Raw genomic sequence first — 15843 nt, forward strand, 5'->3', positions numbered from 1 at the left:
TCTGTGACCGTAACTTATTTAATGCTGAATCGATGTCATCAGCAGGCCTGACTAATGAAACTGACTTCAGGCCCAAGCTGTGGTCTTGCTGAAGTCTAAACAGAGGGGGGCAAGAAAACCAATTTGCCTGAGCTACAGAGAAACTTAATTTGGCGTTATCAGAGTGAGGAGAACCTTCGACCCAAGGAGGAGTGACAAAGAGCCTTTGTGTTACTATTTTGGGGTAAAGGCAGAGAGGTTCTGCAAAATAATGCTTGAATGATAACATCAGGATTTCCAAAAATTCTGATGACTTTAAGGATTTTCATTCTCTCCATTCTCAGTTTGGGAAACAGTCCACCCCCTTTCCCTTTCCTCCAGAAACACGGCAAAACTGTGTTCTGAGGGGTGAGGTGTAAAGGCCCATTTTCCACCTGGCATATGCCTTTGTGTACTTCCTGGGAAGTTGCCAGGATGTCTCCCCACCCTCACCCCAGAAAGTTCCATGTTGTGACACTGTGTCACAGCGTTGGGCCTCAGTGTGGTCGTGGTGTGACGGGTGTGACAAAGTGCCTTCCCATCCCGAAAGGGCGATGTTTTCTTGGCCGGAGAGGGTTTCCAACCTACTCACAAAAGGCTGGTGAGAGCCATTTAGGTGAACTCAGGGCCTTTCCATCCTGTGAAGGACAAGGTGGAGCCGGCGCCGCCTGGGAGGCCCTCCTGTGCTCACCTGCAGCTCACGGTCTCACGGGGCGGTTGTGGGGAGGCCGCCAAGGACGCAGAGCATGACGCCTGTGGACGCCACCGTACTGTCAGAAGACAAGATAATACCACAGGGAACCCCTTCTGCTGAATGCCCTGTTTTCTAGCCGTAATGATGGGGTTTTTTTCAATGTGAAGAGAGGTGTAATTTTATCTTCTGTTTTAATATCCTCTCGCATGCAGGAAAACAAGCCAGTAGGCACCAGCATCTTGCAGCTGGTGGTGACAGACAGAGACTCCTTCCACAATGGGCCTCCTTTCTCCTTCTCAATTTTGTCGGGAAACGAAGAGGAGGAGTTCGTCTTGGACCTGCATGGGATCCTGCGGTCCGCCGTGGTCTTCAGGCACACGGAGTCCCCGGAGTACGTGCTGTGTGTCCAGGTACGGCCCCGTCCTCTGGCCGCGTCAGGCCACCTTTCCCTTGTGCTGGTTTCTGCGCCCGTTGGATGGGTTTTCTTTGGTGAGCGAGTCAACATAATTCATTACTGTGCAGGCATGTTCCCCTTTTAATCTCAATTTCAATTTCACACCAATAAAAGCGGCCTCTTTGTGTGAAATTGAACAGGAAGGAAGCGTCATTGTTCAGAAGGGACATTCCCATAGAGTGTCAGGCAGACATTCGCTGGGCCGAAATCTGCATTCTCCGAATTCCTGGGCTTCTACCTGACCCTCAGAGACAGCTCATTGGTCAAGGCTTGCTGCACTATACTGAATAGAAGTTGCCACATTTTTCTACCTATCAGAGCTACTGATCTTTGTCCTAATGTGATTGAGGCATATCGTGGGCTCTGCTTCTGAAGAGACCTTAGTTTGGTGAGTTGACCCAGGGAGGGAGGAGGGGGCCAAGCCCTCGGATGGCCATGGCCTCCCAACATCTCAGCTTCCCCAAGAGCAGTGGCCTGTGTAAAATGAAATAGGACAAAGAGGCAAAAGTGGCAGCTATGGGAAGAGTGTGGCTAGGAGCAAGAAGTGAGTCCCCAGGAATTAATTTTGCCCGTACCAAGATTTGGTTCCCATCTGTGAAACCAAGTGACTTTTTTTTACTCACAGTTGCCACAGAGGGCAACCCAAGTCTTATTAATGGTAGAAATAATAACAATAATAATTATTTATATTTGGGTAGCATTTCACTGGGTTCATTACTTCTTTGGGTAAGTTATGGCTTACTCTGCTCCAAGAAACCTTCCAGATTAATGACTTTTTGCTCTGAGCACGTCAGTGAACGCTCCAGTTGCCTCCCACTCCTCCAACAATACTATGTAAATAATTTTATATCACAGTATAGGTACAAAGAGCAAGGAGAGATGTTTAGTGCTTTCCCACAGAAGCTAGTATGGTTCCTTGCCTGCCCCCTCATCCCTCCATCCTCAGACACCTCCCCTGGGGACCCAGTCCATGGGAATCTGCCCATCTCGGAAGCTCTACGGCATGGCCTATCACCATGTGGCCCATGGGGTAGAGAGTAGATTCTGCATCTCAGACTTTGGGAACACCACAGAGAGCTTTCTCGTCCTCGTCCCTAAAGTTAAACTACCACCAAATGCTGAGTTTCTGCCTTCATAAGGTCCCCGCATGCATCAGTTACATTTCCTTTGTGCTTTCCCCACTTTATCCTGTACCGCCCCATACGCTCACTGTTGCAGGAGCCCCCCAGGTGACTCCTCTGGCCTCAGCCTCATTCTTTTCTCAGCCTCTGCCCCTCCCAGGTTAATCATTCCACTTTGGTTATGACAGTCCCCTAAACCAGGGGTCGATCAGCTACAGCCCTAGGACCACATCTTGGCCTCAGCCTGTTTTTATACATGAAATTTTACTGGAATGTGGCCTTACCCATTTGTTTCCATATGCTCTGGCTGCTTCCACACTGGAAACATAGTTGATTAGTTGATAGAGATCATATAACCCCAAAGCCTAAAACGATTTCTTATCTAGCCCTTTACAGAATAGATGTGCCAACTCCTGCCCTGAGCTAAAGCCTCTGTGGCTCCCCAGTGCCTGAAAACTTGGGGTCTGCAGGCTGAACTCCAGGCCCATACTCTCCGATTTTGAATCTTGGAGTCCTTCGGCAGACATGGTTCTCCAGTCCCGCTCAGTCCACAGGCCCACTAATCTGTCACCTCACACCCAGCAGCTTCACACCTTTCTGTCACCTCTCTGCTCTCTGATGTTTGAGTGAGCAACCTCTGGCCTATGAGGTCCACACTCATCACTGTCCTTCAAGGCCCTCCACAGTTTGACTTCAAGGTCAACCTCATTTGCTAAACTTCCCTCCTCCTACATGGCTTTTCCCTGTCAGCATCTCTGCCTCCCATAGTTGATCACATTAACTCTGATGTACTAAGTACTTCCAGGGTCAGACCTGTGCCAAGCACTTTGCCATCACCGTGTCTTTTAATCCCCACAATACCAGAATCCTGTGAAGGAGATACTACTCGTATACGCAGATGAAAGGTACAAAAATCGAAGTTCCGAAATGTTTAGTCACTTCCTCGAGGCCAGAGTTGAGATTCAAACTCAGGTCTGGGATGCCCAGGTCCCTGCTTTTACACTGGCTTCCACCTACGAGGACATATCTCCTCCGCCCCCATCTGACCTGCAGAGTCCACCTCGGCCCTCCATCCTCAGATACCTCCCCTGGGGACCCAGTCCGTGGGAATCTGAATCTGCCCATCTTGGAAGCTCTACGGCATGTCCTACCACCGTGTGGCCCATGGCAGGTGTTCAGCAAACATCTGCTGTCAGGGTGGTTCTTCTATCAATTCTTTTTTTTTTTTTTTTTAAGATTTTATTTATTTATTTGAGAGAGAGAGCAGAGCGAGAGAATGAACACATGAGCAGGGAGGAAGGGCAGAGGGAGAGGGAGAAGCAGGCCCCCTCTTGAGCAGAGAACCTGACACAGGGCTCGATCCCAGGACCCTGGGATCATGACCTGAGCGGAAGGCAGAAGCTTAACCAACTGAGCCACCGAGGCACCCCTATCAATTCTTATATATAGAAGGAAGACAAAGTTTTTCTCAGGCTACCTATTTTTCCCTTTTCTGCCTCCCATTTTTTTAATTCTAAACCTTCATATTGTATAATTCACAGCTCATGGTATTTCTTGAAAGGTGTTCCCTGGCCCAATCCAAAGGAAAGAATGCAAAGAGGGCAAAGATTACTCCTCCGAGTGAGAACGCCACTTTATGCGTGACGTTCCCCGGTGGCTTCTGTTCAAGAAGAAAACCAGGCCAGCGTGTTGCAGGCATATCAGATCTCACAGCACCCTCTGTCCCCCTTCCTGTTCACCCCCAATGGCTAGATTGTGCGGACATGTTTTATCGTCCATAACCGAGTGTACACGTGGGGACCACAGGTGATAAATCACTCCTCTGCCTGCATCGCCCATCTTCGGCATTTCGCCGAACAGGAGCAGGGGATGGAGGAAGAAGCAAACGCGGGTAAAGGAATAAACATCTCCTCTCTGAGTTTTGTTGGTTTTTAAATGATTCTGCTTTTTCTGAGTTCCTTGCTTTTCTCCCTCTTGGTTGTTTTAGGCAAAAGACTCGGGCAAACCCCAGCAGGTCTCTCACTCCTACATCCACGTGCGGGTCATCGAGGAAAGTATCCACAAGCCCACAGCCATCCCCCTGGAGATTTACATTGTCACCATGGAGGATGATTTTCCGGGGGGGGTCATTGGGAAGATCCATGCCACAGATCAAGACATGTATGACGTGCTCACGTTTGCCCTGAAATCGGAGCAGAAAAGCTTGTTCAAAGTGAACAGTCACGACGGGAAGATCATCGCCCTGGGGGGCCTGGACAGCGGCAAGTATGTGCTGAACGTGTCCGTGAGCGATGGCCGCTTCCAGGTGCCCATCGATGTGGTCGTGCACGTGGAGCAGCTGGTGCATGAGATGCTGCAGAACACCGTCACCATCCGCTTTGAGAACGTGTCCCCCGAGGACTTCGTGGGGCTGCACATGCATGGCTTCCGGCGCACCCTGCGCAACGCTGTGCTCACCCAGAAGCAGGACACCCTGCGCATCATCAGCATCCAGCCCGTGGCGGGGACCAACCAGCTGGACATGCTGTTTGCCGTGGAAATGCACAGCAGTGAGTTCTACAAGCCAGCCTACCTGATCCAGAAGCTGTCCAATGCCAGGAGACATCTGGAGAACGTCATGCGCATCTCAGCCATCCTGGAGAAAAACTGCTCGGGGCTGGACTGTCAGGAGCAGCACTGCGAGCAGGGCTTGTCCCTGGATTCCCATGCACTCCTGACCTACAGCACAGCGCGCATCAGCTTCGTGTGCCCGCGTTTCTACAGGAACGTGCGCTGCACCTGTAACGGTGAGTCTGCGTTTATTAGGCACAACCCAAAGAGGAATGTGAATCCCCACTGCTGGGGGTTCAAAATATACTGCGTTTGGACCACTCAAAAACCAGTTTCTATAGGAATGAATAATCACTCAGAAGTTCTCCAGACAGACAGGAGCTGACACATTGTTTTGTCACTTTTCATGGTTACCAGTCATTCCAAAGAAAAAGACATATAGCTACATTAGCAATAGGGAAGGTGAAGAGATATACAAAGTATGTTTCCAGTGATGTGTATGGCAAATAAAAATAATTTGGAAGAAACATGATTAAAAAATGCTTTTTGGAATTTCAGAATCCTTTCTTCCTGTACTGCATCCTTTCCTTCTGCTTAATCCACTTCAATTTATGGTTTTCTGAGGGTAGATGGGTAGACTGCAGGGACTGTGGCGCGAATCTTGCCCCAAGACTAGCTGTGAGATAAGAAAACCAACTGAGCTGGAGTCAGAATGCTCAGCTTATAATCCTGCAGGGTTTATACTTAAACAGCTTTGTGGGGCACCTGGGTGGCTCAGTCGTTAAATGTCTGCCTCGGCTCAGGTCGTGGTGGGTCCTGGGATCCTGTAACGGTGAGTCTGGTTTGGAGTTCCCTCACGCTGCCCATGATCTGAGTAGACCAGGCCGCCATTCCTGATAAGCATGCATTCGTTCATTCGCTCATTCAGCAAAATGTTTACTGACCACCCAGGACGGGCCAAGCTACCATGAGAGATGCCGGGCCAGGGGTAAGCAAGACAAGGTGAGCCCCTCTCCCCGTGGAGCGTACAGCTCACTGAGCAGCACAGACCAGCAGGCTAGCAGGAGCCCATGCATTAAGTATTGCTAGGGGAAGTACAAAATCCCTCAGGAGGACCCATCAAGACGGAAGGTCTCCTGACGGGTTGGAATAAAGGATAAGTAGGAATCAGACGCATGGGAACAGGTAGGGGAGGAAGAACATTCCAGGCCAGAGGGCAGCTTGTATGAGGAAGGTCCAGAGTAGGAGAGAAGCCCACACCAGGGGAGTGGCAGAGATTTCTGTCACTGAAAGGGGGGGCAGGTGCATGATGACAGATGAGACCTGTGAGCAGGCCCAGGGTTCACACAAGGGCCATTAACCAGGATGAAAATCGTAGAAATTGTCCCAAGGCAGGAGGAGCCGTGGTGGGCTGATGTGAAGTGAAGAAGTGACAGAAGGGAAGAAGTGGCTGCAGAAGGGAACGGATTAGCTGGGGCCAGGCCAGAGGCAGGCCAACAAGTTAGGAAGCTACTGCTGACGGTAAGGGCAGCTCGATTTGCTTCAGTGAAAAACGGGCCACTCAGAGGGATTCAGCCCTCAGAGCAGAGGAGATGGAATGGCTCAAGTCTGTTGATGTAACAAGAGTCCCTGAACCTTGACCTTTCCCGGTCAGAGGCCATAGCTGTCCAGAGTCCCATGCCCACGGTGGTCAGTGAGAAGTATTGCTCTCTGCGTTTTTTCCTCTCTGACACGTGGAGCCATAAATTCACTGCCCTATTCCAAGAAAATTGCTCCCGGAGTTTTTCTAACCAACGTGAACTTGGCCCAAAGGGACTGTGGCCAGAAGAGAGGCCATTTGTAAAACATCCCTTTAGGTAATTGGGGACAGGAAGGGCCCCTGACCTCTTTCCCTTACAGAAAGTTCTTGGTTGCAGCTTGGAAAATAAGCTCATCAGAGCAGGGCTCCTGAGATCACAGCTTCCCCCCACTCAGGGACCTTTTGACCTCCTTTGAGAAGCCTAGGAAGTGATGGCCACTCACCCTGCTGTACCAGTGAATTCTGTGTTTTCATCAGGTAGATGCAGTGGTGTCTGACCTGCTGAATATGTAAATTAGCTCCAAAGTAACTCAAAGCATGCAAGCTAGATGCGATGCTTTTCTGGCAGATGCCACCAGCATGCAGGATTTATGAGTGCCTGCTGTCTGAGCTTTACCTAGATCTCCTTTGTGGGCAAACTGATTTATGCACCAAAGCTCAGCTAGAGCCTTCCTGCAGTGACTCACAGCAGGGTTCAAAAGAGGTTCACTACAGGACAGGGCAGACCCTGCAGGAGAAACTAAACCAGCTAATTAGTCCCTGTGCTCTGAGAACTCATTTCAATCAGCAGACCTCTGTGGTAGCAGCAATGTGCTAGGCGCTAAAGCTTCAATGTGGAAAAGACACCGCCCGCCCCTGCCCTTAGGAGCTGGTTATTATGAGGTCAGCTTGTAAGTGCCTATTTACAATAACAAGGTTATAATAAATGTTAGGGAGGAGAAAGGACAGGATCCCGATATGGCCAGAGGGAGGCTTTCTGTGACATTTCTATACCACAGACCATCTGTGTCCTGAGTCTTGAGGGATGAGTATGAGTTCATCAGGTAGAGTCAGAGGAGGGCTGACTTGGCAGAATTTCTCAAAAGAAGGAAATCAGAGAGGTGATTTTTGTTGGAGAGAGGGAGGCATTTCATGAAACACTAATATTTTAAATGCAGTGAGTTTCGAGTTGGGGTCCCTGCCCAGGACTCCTGTTCTCTGGTCCCCATAAACCTTTTTATTCCCAGTAAACCCAGGATGCTGAAAGCTTGCTTTTATTTATTTATTTATTTATTTATTTATTTATTTGAGAGAGAGAGAGCACAAGCAGGGAGAGCGGCAGAGGGAGAAGCAGACTCCCTGCTGAGCAAGGAGCCCGATGTGGGACTCCATCCCAGGACTCTGAGATCATGACCTGAGCCAAAGGCAGACTCTTGACTGACTGAGCCACCCAGGTGCCCCTGCCAGAAGCTTTTATGATTCAACCCCCAGACATCCCACAAAGAGGCCTTCTTGGTTTGAAAAGTGAACAATTCCTCAAAGAAGGCTGCATGTGTAGATTCAGGCTCATCTTGGAGCTTCTTCTCACCTCCAAGCCACTCTTATAATTAAGCTGTAAAACGAAATACTGGATTTTAGTAGTAGAAAGACTTGGAAAGGTCATCTGGCCCAGTCCCATCTTCAGCAGGTGATGTACGACCATCTCCATTTGATGAGTGTGGTAGCTCCGTGCCCTGCCCAGGGCTGTGTGGCTTGTGAGGGTGGCACGCGGATTTCAATTTAGGCTCTTCTTGGGCCCCTCTTTTATTATCTGCATCTTAAGAATAGGGGCTTTTCCATTTCTTATGTGAATCACGACCCCAGTGCTATATGTAGGCATACTCAGATAGCCCCGTTTTCCCCAGCAGACTGCTGACCAGCGTCACAGTTCCATCACAGGACAGCCGAGGGGCTCCCAGACGCCAGCATGCGTGCATGGGGCTTACCAGAAATGCCCACAGCCAGCCCCACATGCAAATATAATGGTAAGATTCAGGTGAAGCTTAGGAGTCTATATACGTAGCCCTGGGTGATTCTAATGCTGGTAGTCCAGGAAAACAAACTTGGAGAAATCCCACAGCAAGATAAAATAGGAAAGATTTCCTGCAAGTTCAGGGGCAAACTCTTAGAAATAGAAATAGCTCTCACTTCTTTTCAAGCGTCCTCTAATGAAAATACAGGGAGGAACTGTTAAGGAAAGCAGTAGGCATTTTAGGCATTTTCTCATTTATTGGACAGAGAGGTCATTGAATTCAGTAATTGCCCCCCTTAAAACACACGCACACGTGTGTGTGCACATGCACAACTAGTATTGAGTGCGCCTCGGTTTGCCCTGGGAGCTTGGCAGATACAATAAATGGACTTTTCTACCACTTGGTGGAATAATTATGATGATAAATAGAGGTAGTTGCCTATTCTGGACTGTGTAGCAATATTTATACAGATCTGGTCTTGATATGCTCCTCCCCACTTCCAACTCCTCTTTCTCTCCTGCACAGTTTTTTGGGTCCAATTAACAAAATTAGCATCTTGAACCAAAATGCTGAGTTGCTTTGACAAAATGGAAGCAGACTTGAATGTTAGTGCCAAATAGGCTCATTAAATTCCAGCCACCATCGAGCATCATGTTTGAACTGAACTTCAAGAGATACAAAGTTCTGATGTCACGACATGACTCCTGGTAAACTTCACAAGTTTAGTGAACTTCAGCACTTCAGAAGAAAGCCTCACACCAATTTAAATCAACAGGGAATGAAGGGTGCCCTGTGGGCTGTCCTTGATGCTCTGTCCTCTTGCTGTCCCACTGGGCTGTGCTGATTATCCCTTTTGTAAAAATGTCATTGACTTTTCAAAAGTCCAATATAGGGCCGCCTGGGGGGCTCAGTCGTTAAGCATCTGCCTTCGGCTCAGGTCATGATCCCAGGGGTCCAGGGATCAAGTCCTGCATCGGGCTCCTTGCTAAGCGGGAAGCCTGCTTCTCCCTCTGCCGGCCACTCCCTCTGCTTGTGTTCCCTCTCGCCCTCTCTCTCTCTGACAGAAAATTAAAGTCTTTAAAAAGGCAAAAACAAAAAACCAAAGTCTGTCATAAAAATCTATCAAAAAAAGAGCCCGTTGTCCAGGAGCATGGACTCCTTAGGAGGCCATCAGAGGTTAAGCCCAGGGTGTTGATGGCGGTGACAGCCAGAGCTGAAGGGAGCATCGGCCGTGGGGGGCGCAGCGTGGGGGCCAGGCAGAGTGGCCCGCCCTCAACCATGGCCTACGGCGCTGTCACCAGAGTTCGCTCGGGGAGTGGAGAGCAACGCTGCAGCACATCACTGAGGGCGATGCCCACTGAGCTAGCTCTGAAAGGGTGCCTAGAATCCGGCACGTGCTCTAGGCCGAGGAGCACGAGAGCGAAGGCCTGCAGCGGAGAAGCAGGGACAGGCTTAACAATGAACATTTACTGAGCGGTGACCAGTGACTGCGCTGTCTGTCCAACATACATAATTGCATTTAACCCTTCTAATAACCATAAAGACAGGGTATCATGAACCTTCCTCAGAAGTTAAGGAGACTCAGACTTGGGAAGCTCCGCGGACCTGTTCAAAGTCGCAGAGCTACGCAGATGGCCGGCGCCATGATTCCCAGCGGGCAGCCTCAGGCATGGTGCCCTGCTACCTCCACACCCATGTGAAAGCACCTTCAAAGTCTCCAATCCAACCTCCCACCCACGACAGACATCCCATCAACTACATTCCTGGCACAGTAATTCAGCCGGCCTCACAACCTCCCAAGATGGACCGAGACAACCTTCTCCCTTCTAGTGCCCCCAAATCCACCTCCTTGTAACGTCACCCAGCTCGTCCATTAGAGCCACCCAGAACCTGACCCAACTCCTCCTCTACAAGCTGCCCTCCAGATATTAAAGGGCAGTTGTTGTGACCCCTTGAATCCTCTTTCCCCACGCAAACTGCCGAAGTTCCTCTGCTCCGTGGCTGCAAACAGAAGCTATAAACAGTTGTAGGTGGTGTAGTTGGGGCACAGAGGAGGCCCAAGGAGGGAGTCCTCAGTCCTGTTGGAGGAGTCCATGAGAGGCACTGCAAGCAGGGAGGATTGTCCTCCTGGGTCTTTGCCAGGCAGGGGATGCACTGTCAGCGGAGAGAGCAGTGAAGAGAAACGCCCAGAGATTTGGGGCATCTGCTCATCTGCTCATTCACTCAGCAGTGATGTGCATACTTTGCCAGGCCCTGGGCAGGGTGCTGGAGGTATCGGGGTAGGTGAGGCTGCCATCGTCCCTGTCCTCAGGGAGCACGAGGAGCCAGCATCATGCACTGGACAAATGACAAGGATGCTGAGGAGTCAGGATAGTCCCGGGGAGGATTACCAGGGGACAGGTAAATGGAGTCTGTGATAGGCAGCCATGGTAATGCACTTCTTTTTTTTTTTAAGATTTTATTTATTTATTTGAGAGAGAGAGCGTGAGAGAAAGAGATCAGGAGCAGGGGCAGAGGGTAGAGGAAGAAGCAGGCTCCCCGCTGAGCAGGGAGCCCGATGCGCAGCTCGATTCCAGGACCCTGGGATCATGACCTGAGGCGAAAGGCAGACTTAACCGACTTAGCGACCCAGGCACCCCGGAAAGCACTTCTAATAAACACCATAAAATAAAATGACAAAGGCTTCTGTGAATCAGTAAGACACTTAAAACTTAGCCTTGATGAGTTTTTAAAAAGCAGAGAAAAATCTGAGATTGGGTTTGCCTTGGGCTGGGGTTTGTTAAGGCTAACGCTCAGAGAAGAAAGCCAATAGTCCTCACCTCAAATAACCTTCAGTGTAGTCTCTGAATCCTAACCTGCAAGCTGGAAAGTTTCCGTTTTGCATTCATAACAGCTATGGCTCTGCAGATCTTCATCTCCAGTACACAAGTCCCAAAATGTCAGGAGAGGTTTAGAGGTGTCTACCCTGGCCATGACACCAGCTTCTCAACGTGTGGATCTTCCCTTACATATTCCACCCACACACAACTGCCCCAGAGAGGATGTCTTAAATGAAATTTAAGCTAAATCATCCAGAAAATATGGCTGAGCCAAGCAAACACCATTCTAGATGATTCTGTGCTTGTGGGAGAACCATAAAAGACCACTTCAAACCAAAAAGACCTCTGGAGAATATGTTTTAAAACTTCATGCAGGCCGAGAATTAAGAAGAAAGCTTATTGACTTGTGCAGCATTTGCTAAGACAGGGCATCCTGCCAAAGTGTGTGAATTCAGGGTGTAGGATATTTACCATTAGTTATCAGATCCACAGTATAATGAGGCAGAAATGTACATGAAGAGGTTGAATCAGCTCCAAGTGATGGTGATAATAATGACAGGTAGATACTGATGTATTCGCTCAAAGCATAGACTTAATCCCGGGGGCTGCGGGAATGGCAGCGAGACCCTCCAAGACCCCAAGAGGATCACCATTCCCCTCTGTGCAGGTTCCAAAGCTCTGAAGATGCTACTCCAGTGAAATGTACGTTGTCAGCTCTTTAGAAGGTGGCCTAAATTTCCACCTGAGCAACGCTTCAGAATGTGGAAACCTTCTTTCGGAGAATAGCCACATCCTGTGCACCTTTCTCCCGTGAGAGGCTGCATACAGGGCTGTCTAGAAAGACCACCTCTGCCCGAGACCAGGTGGCCAAGGGGCTGACCCCACAGGGGCCTGGGACGCTGACGAATAAAATGCCCCAGGCTTTAGCTTGTACCTCCCAGGCACACAGTATTTCATATCATCTATCAGTTTACAAATCACGAATTTCACCCCAAAAAAAAACCAGCAAGGAAAAGATTACAATTGAGTTCAGGTTTCTGCCATGGGGCTGAGTCAAACTAGTGTCTCCAGTTTTGAGACCTTGTAATAATTTTTTACTTTGTTTTTCCCTTTAAAAATTGCCTCCACGGGGCGTCTGCCTTCGGCTCAGGTCATGATCCCAGCGTCCTGGGATTGAGTCCCAGTGAGGTTCCCTTCTCAGCAAGGGGCCTGCTTCTCCCTCTGCCCCTCCCCCTGCTTGTGTGCTCTCTCTCTCACTCTCTCACACACACACACAAATAATAAATAAAATCTTTAAAAAATAAAATAAAAACTGCTTTCACATACATTAGCCCATTTAATCCTCACAACTCTATGAACAGTTATTGTCCTCATTTTTCAGAAAAGGAAATCAAGACTCAGAGAAGTCAAGTGACCTGTTCAGAGCCACACAGTAAATAAGTGGAATAACTGATCAGAGCCAAGATCTAGGCTGCAGCTTGTCACTGCAGATCCTTTCCTGTTACGATACATTAGCTTCTTGAGGGGACCTGGGTGTGGGGCACAGACTTTCTCTGCCTGCTCCATGTTCTCGGAGTTGCTAAAAACATCTGATCCTTCTATCCTGCCACAACAAATGGCATTGGTCAGTTTGATAAAGTGGGCCCCTTCTGCCTTCATGCTAACTCTGGCACCAAACTGATGGATGCCTGGATATCAGAACGTGTAGGTCTAGACCCTCCACCCCCCCAGTTGTCACTGATCCCAGTGCAAGTTAATCAAACCTGGATTATTTAATGATAGTTAATAAGACAAACTTCCTCCCAGAGGCCAGTGGGACCTGACACTGTTTTCTCTTAACTATGACTATGATAAGGCACCATCTGCCGTCAGAAAGATGAGCATTAACACATGCAAGCAGTCGAGCCACTCGCTACGGCTGGCTCATTCCCATTCCCATGAAACACAGGGTCTTTCAGACTCACAATAGTAGGTGTCTATACTTCCATGAAAGGGGGATGATATAAGCGTGGGATTTCTAAAAACAAGTTAACCCCTCAGCATCCATTTAAAGCACACTGGGTTTCGGTTTGCTAGAGAATGGAGGGCTTTGGCTGGAAAGAGGCTTATTATTCCCAGGAAAGTGTCCCCAGGACCCAAACGTCTAGGTGTATCTGAGGTCAGGGCACACAACATTGTTCAGCGTTGGCATACAAAGGTCAAGTCCCTCTGACAACATATATGTCAGAAAGGACCTAATATCGTATCCTAATTAATGGGGAAGGAAAAACTACAGTATTGTACATGGGGAATATTTAGTTTGGGGAAACCTGTTTTTCGTAGCCATAAGTCTTTCTCTGTTTGGAATAGACCGCATTTTGCGCACATGCTCACATCTGTCCCCAGCTAAGGACGACATTACATTTTACACTGACCTCTGGATTCTAATCTGCCTTCCTGCTCTCTTGAGCCATGGGAGAGCGGACCGACCATGAGCACAGTGAGCTGACAGAAGCAGCTGGAGTCTGAATATTTACGACTGATTCCAGCCCAGGCTGAGACTTGGTGGGGGAGGCCCCGGAGGATTTTTAACGCATCAAGAGACAGATCACTTGCCAAGAACTGTTCCCTTTGCCTTAAAAAGCCTATTAAAAATAAAAAGAAAGAGAAATAAACCTATCAAAGTCAATGGCTGCTAGAATGACTAAAAATATAGTTATTATATATCTAATATGTATATTAATATTACTACTTTTTAAGTGCACATATTATAATACTTACACTAATGTATTTTTTTTTTACATATCCTCCAGCTAGAGTTTTTACAATGGGCGGTGGATCTAACATAATCCATTAATTTAGTGGATGTAATTGTATGGGTTCTATGGTTATGACACGAGGAAAAAAGAAAAAGCTTTGAGTTTGAATCCCAGCTGCTGGTCTGAGTGGCTTTGGCTTTACCCCAAGATAAGAGAGATGGTGACAGAATAAGAAGCCTTTGCCAGCTACCAGGGCAGGGCTGATAGTAAGAGAAATGGTAAAAAATGTGGATAAAAGGGAGAAGTACTCAAATGCTGTTTGTGTGTGTGTGTGTGTGTGTGTGTGTGTGTGTGGTTAGTGTTCCATGATTCATTGTTTGCGTATAACACCCAGTGCTCCATGCAGAATGTGCCCTCCTCAATACCCATCACCAGGCTAACCCATCTTCCCACCCCCCTCCCCTCTAGAACCCTCAGTTTGTTTTTCAGAGTCCATCGTCTCTCATGGTTCATCTCCCCCTCCGATCTCCCCCGCTTTGAATCACAGATCTGTACCTCTGAAACAAATGATACATTATATGTTAAAAAAAAAAAAGAAGAAGAAGATAGCAGGAAGTCAAACACTGTTTTAATATGAAATACTGTGTTTAGTTTTTATTTTATACGCTTACAGCTGTTTTTTTTTAATCTTACCATAATTCCTTCAGGAGAAAATAGCTTTACTGTCATGAGTCTGAAATTATCTAGCCCTCTTTTCCCCCTTTGAAATAGTGGCTTTTAAACTGGACTTTTAATAATGCCCATTTGCTTAACAATGGAGCCTTACACTATAGCAGAAATGGGGTCTATGCCACTGTGTCTCAGAAACATAGAAATGCAGAGAAAGATATCCTTCAGCTGGTGAAAGCAGGACACGGAAAAAGTCATGTCCGTGTAATGGGAAGAAATAGATTTCTTAACTATGTAAATTACTGTTTCTGTGTCTAATTGGAAGGTGATGCCCAGGTAATTCAGAACTACATCTGTTGGATAGAATGCCTTTTGTGATTCATCTATGCACATGGCCACCTTCCTGTGGCCAAGTTTAGTGTTGGGCTGAGTTAGGATCTTTGAGCATATACTAATGAGTCCACATTTAGGAGCAACCTGGAAGTGTGCAAGACCATCCGAAACTGACACAAAGCCATGCATGGAGACAGCGAAGAGTCAGCTGGTAGAGTTGTGAACTTTTCATGAATGAACATTAACACACGCAACAGTCGAGCCACTCACTACGGCTGGCTCATTCCCATGAAACACAGCCCCTTGTTCCTAAAAGGATCTCATCCTTCAAGACTGAATTTAAAATGCTCCCTTCTTTGGTGAGGACTTCTGACATTCTCCCAGGAAACACAATTGTCCCTTCTCTGGGACCTCTATCAAGGCGCTTACCTTATTGTCTAGTCCTCATGTGTTTGCTGGTGTTTCCAGAGGGAGGAAGAGGTGGCCTTTTTTCCTTCCATCTTTGTATGTCCAGGCTTGGGGCGCCTGGGTGACTCAGTCAGTTAAGCGTCTGCCTTCAGCTCAGGTCATGATCCCAGCGTCCTGGGATCGAGCCCCGCATCGGGCTCCCTGCTCAGCGAAGAGTCTGCTTCTCCCTCTCTCCCTTTCTCTCTTTTACTTTCTTTCAAATAAATAAACAAATAATCTGTATGTCCAGGCTTATCACTTCTTTGACCCTAAAAAAAATTATTTGCTGAATGAATGCACCAAAAATTATCTTAAAACTGGTTATCAAAAGCACTTCGAAGCAGATCATAAGGTGGTAGAACAGCTGTTTTAAGTTGCATAAATATTGAGAAATACATGGCAGGAGTAAAAATTTCTTGGGATGAAAATA

At 47.9% G+C, this 15843-nt stretch overlaps 1 protein-coding gene across 2 annotated transcripts in view; it reads left to right on the forward strand.

Moving 5' to 3' along the window:
* The window catches only part of FAT3 (FAT atypical cadherin 3), a 519284-nt gene that overhangs the window by 467998 nt on the left and 35443 nt on the right, over positions 1 to 15843 (forward strand). For both annotated transcript variants that reach the window (XM_045892830.1, XM_045892831.1), the window contains exons 17-18: positions 925 to 1122; positions 4275 to 5073. In XM_045892830.1, the coding sequence (XP_045748786.1) occupies positions 925 to 1122; positions 4275 to 5073 (997 nt within the window). The remainder of the gene's footprint in view (positions 1 to 924; positions 1123 to 4274; positions 5074 to 15843) is intronic.

This window comes from Mirounga angustirostris, unplaced genomic scaffold (genome assembly GCF_029215605.1).
Source record: "Mirounga angustirostris isolate CCGP_5_RB_7025 unplaced genomic scaffold, mMirAng1.0.hap1 SCAF_13, whole genome shotgun sequence".
Lineage (NCBI taxonomy): Eukaryota > Metazoa > Chordata > Mammalia > Carnivora > Phocidae > Mirounga > Mirounga angustirostris.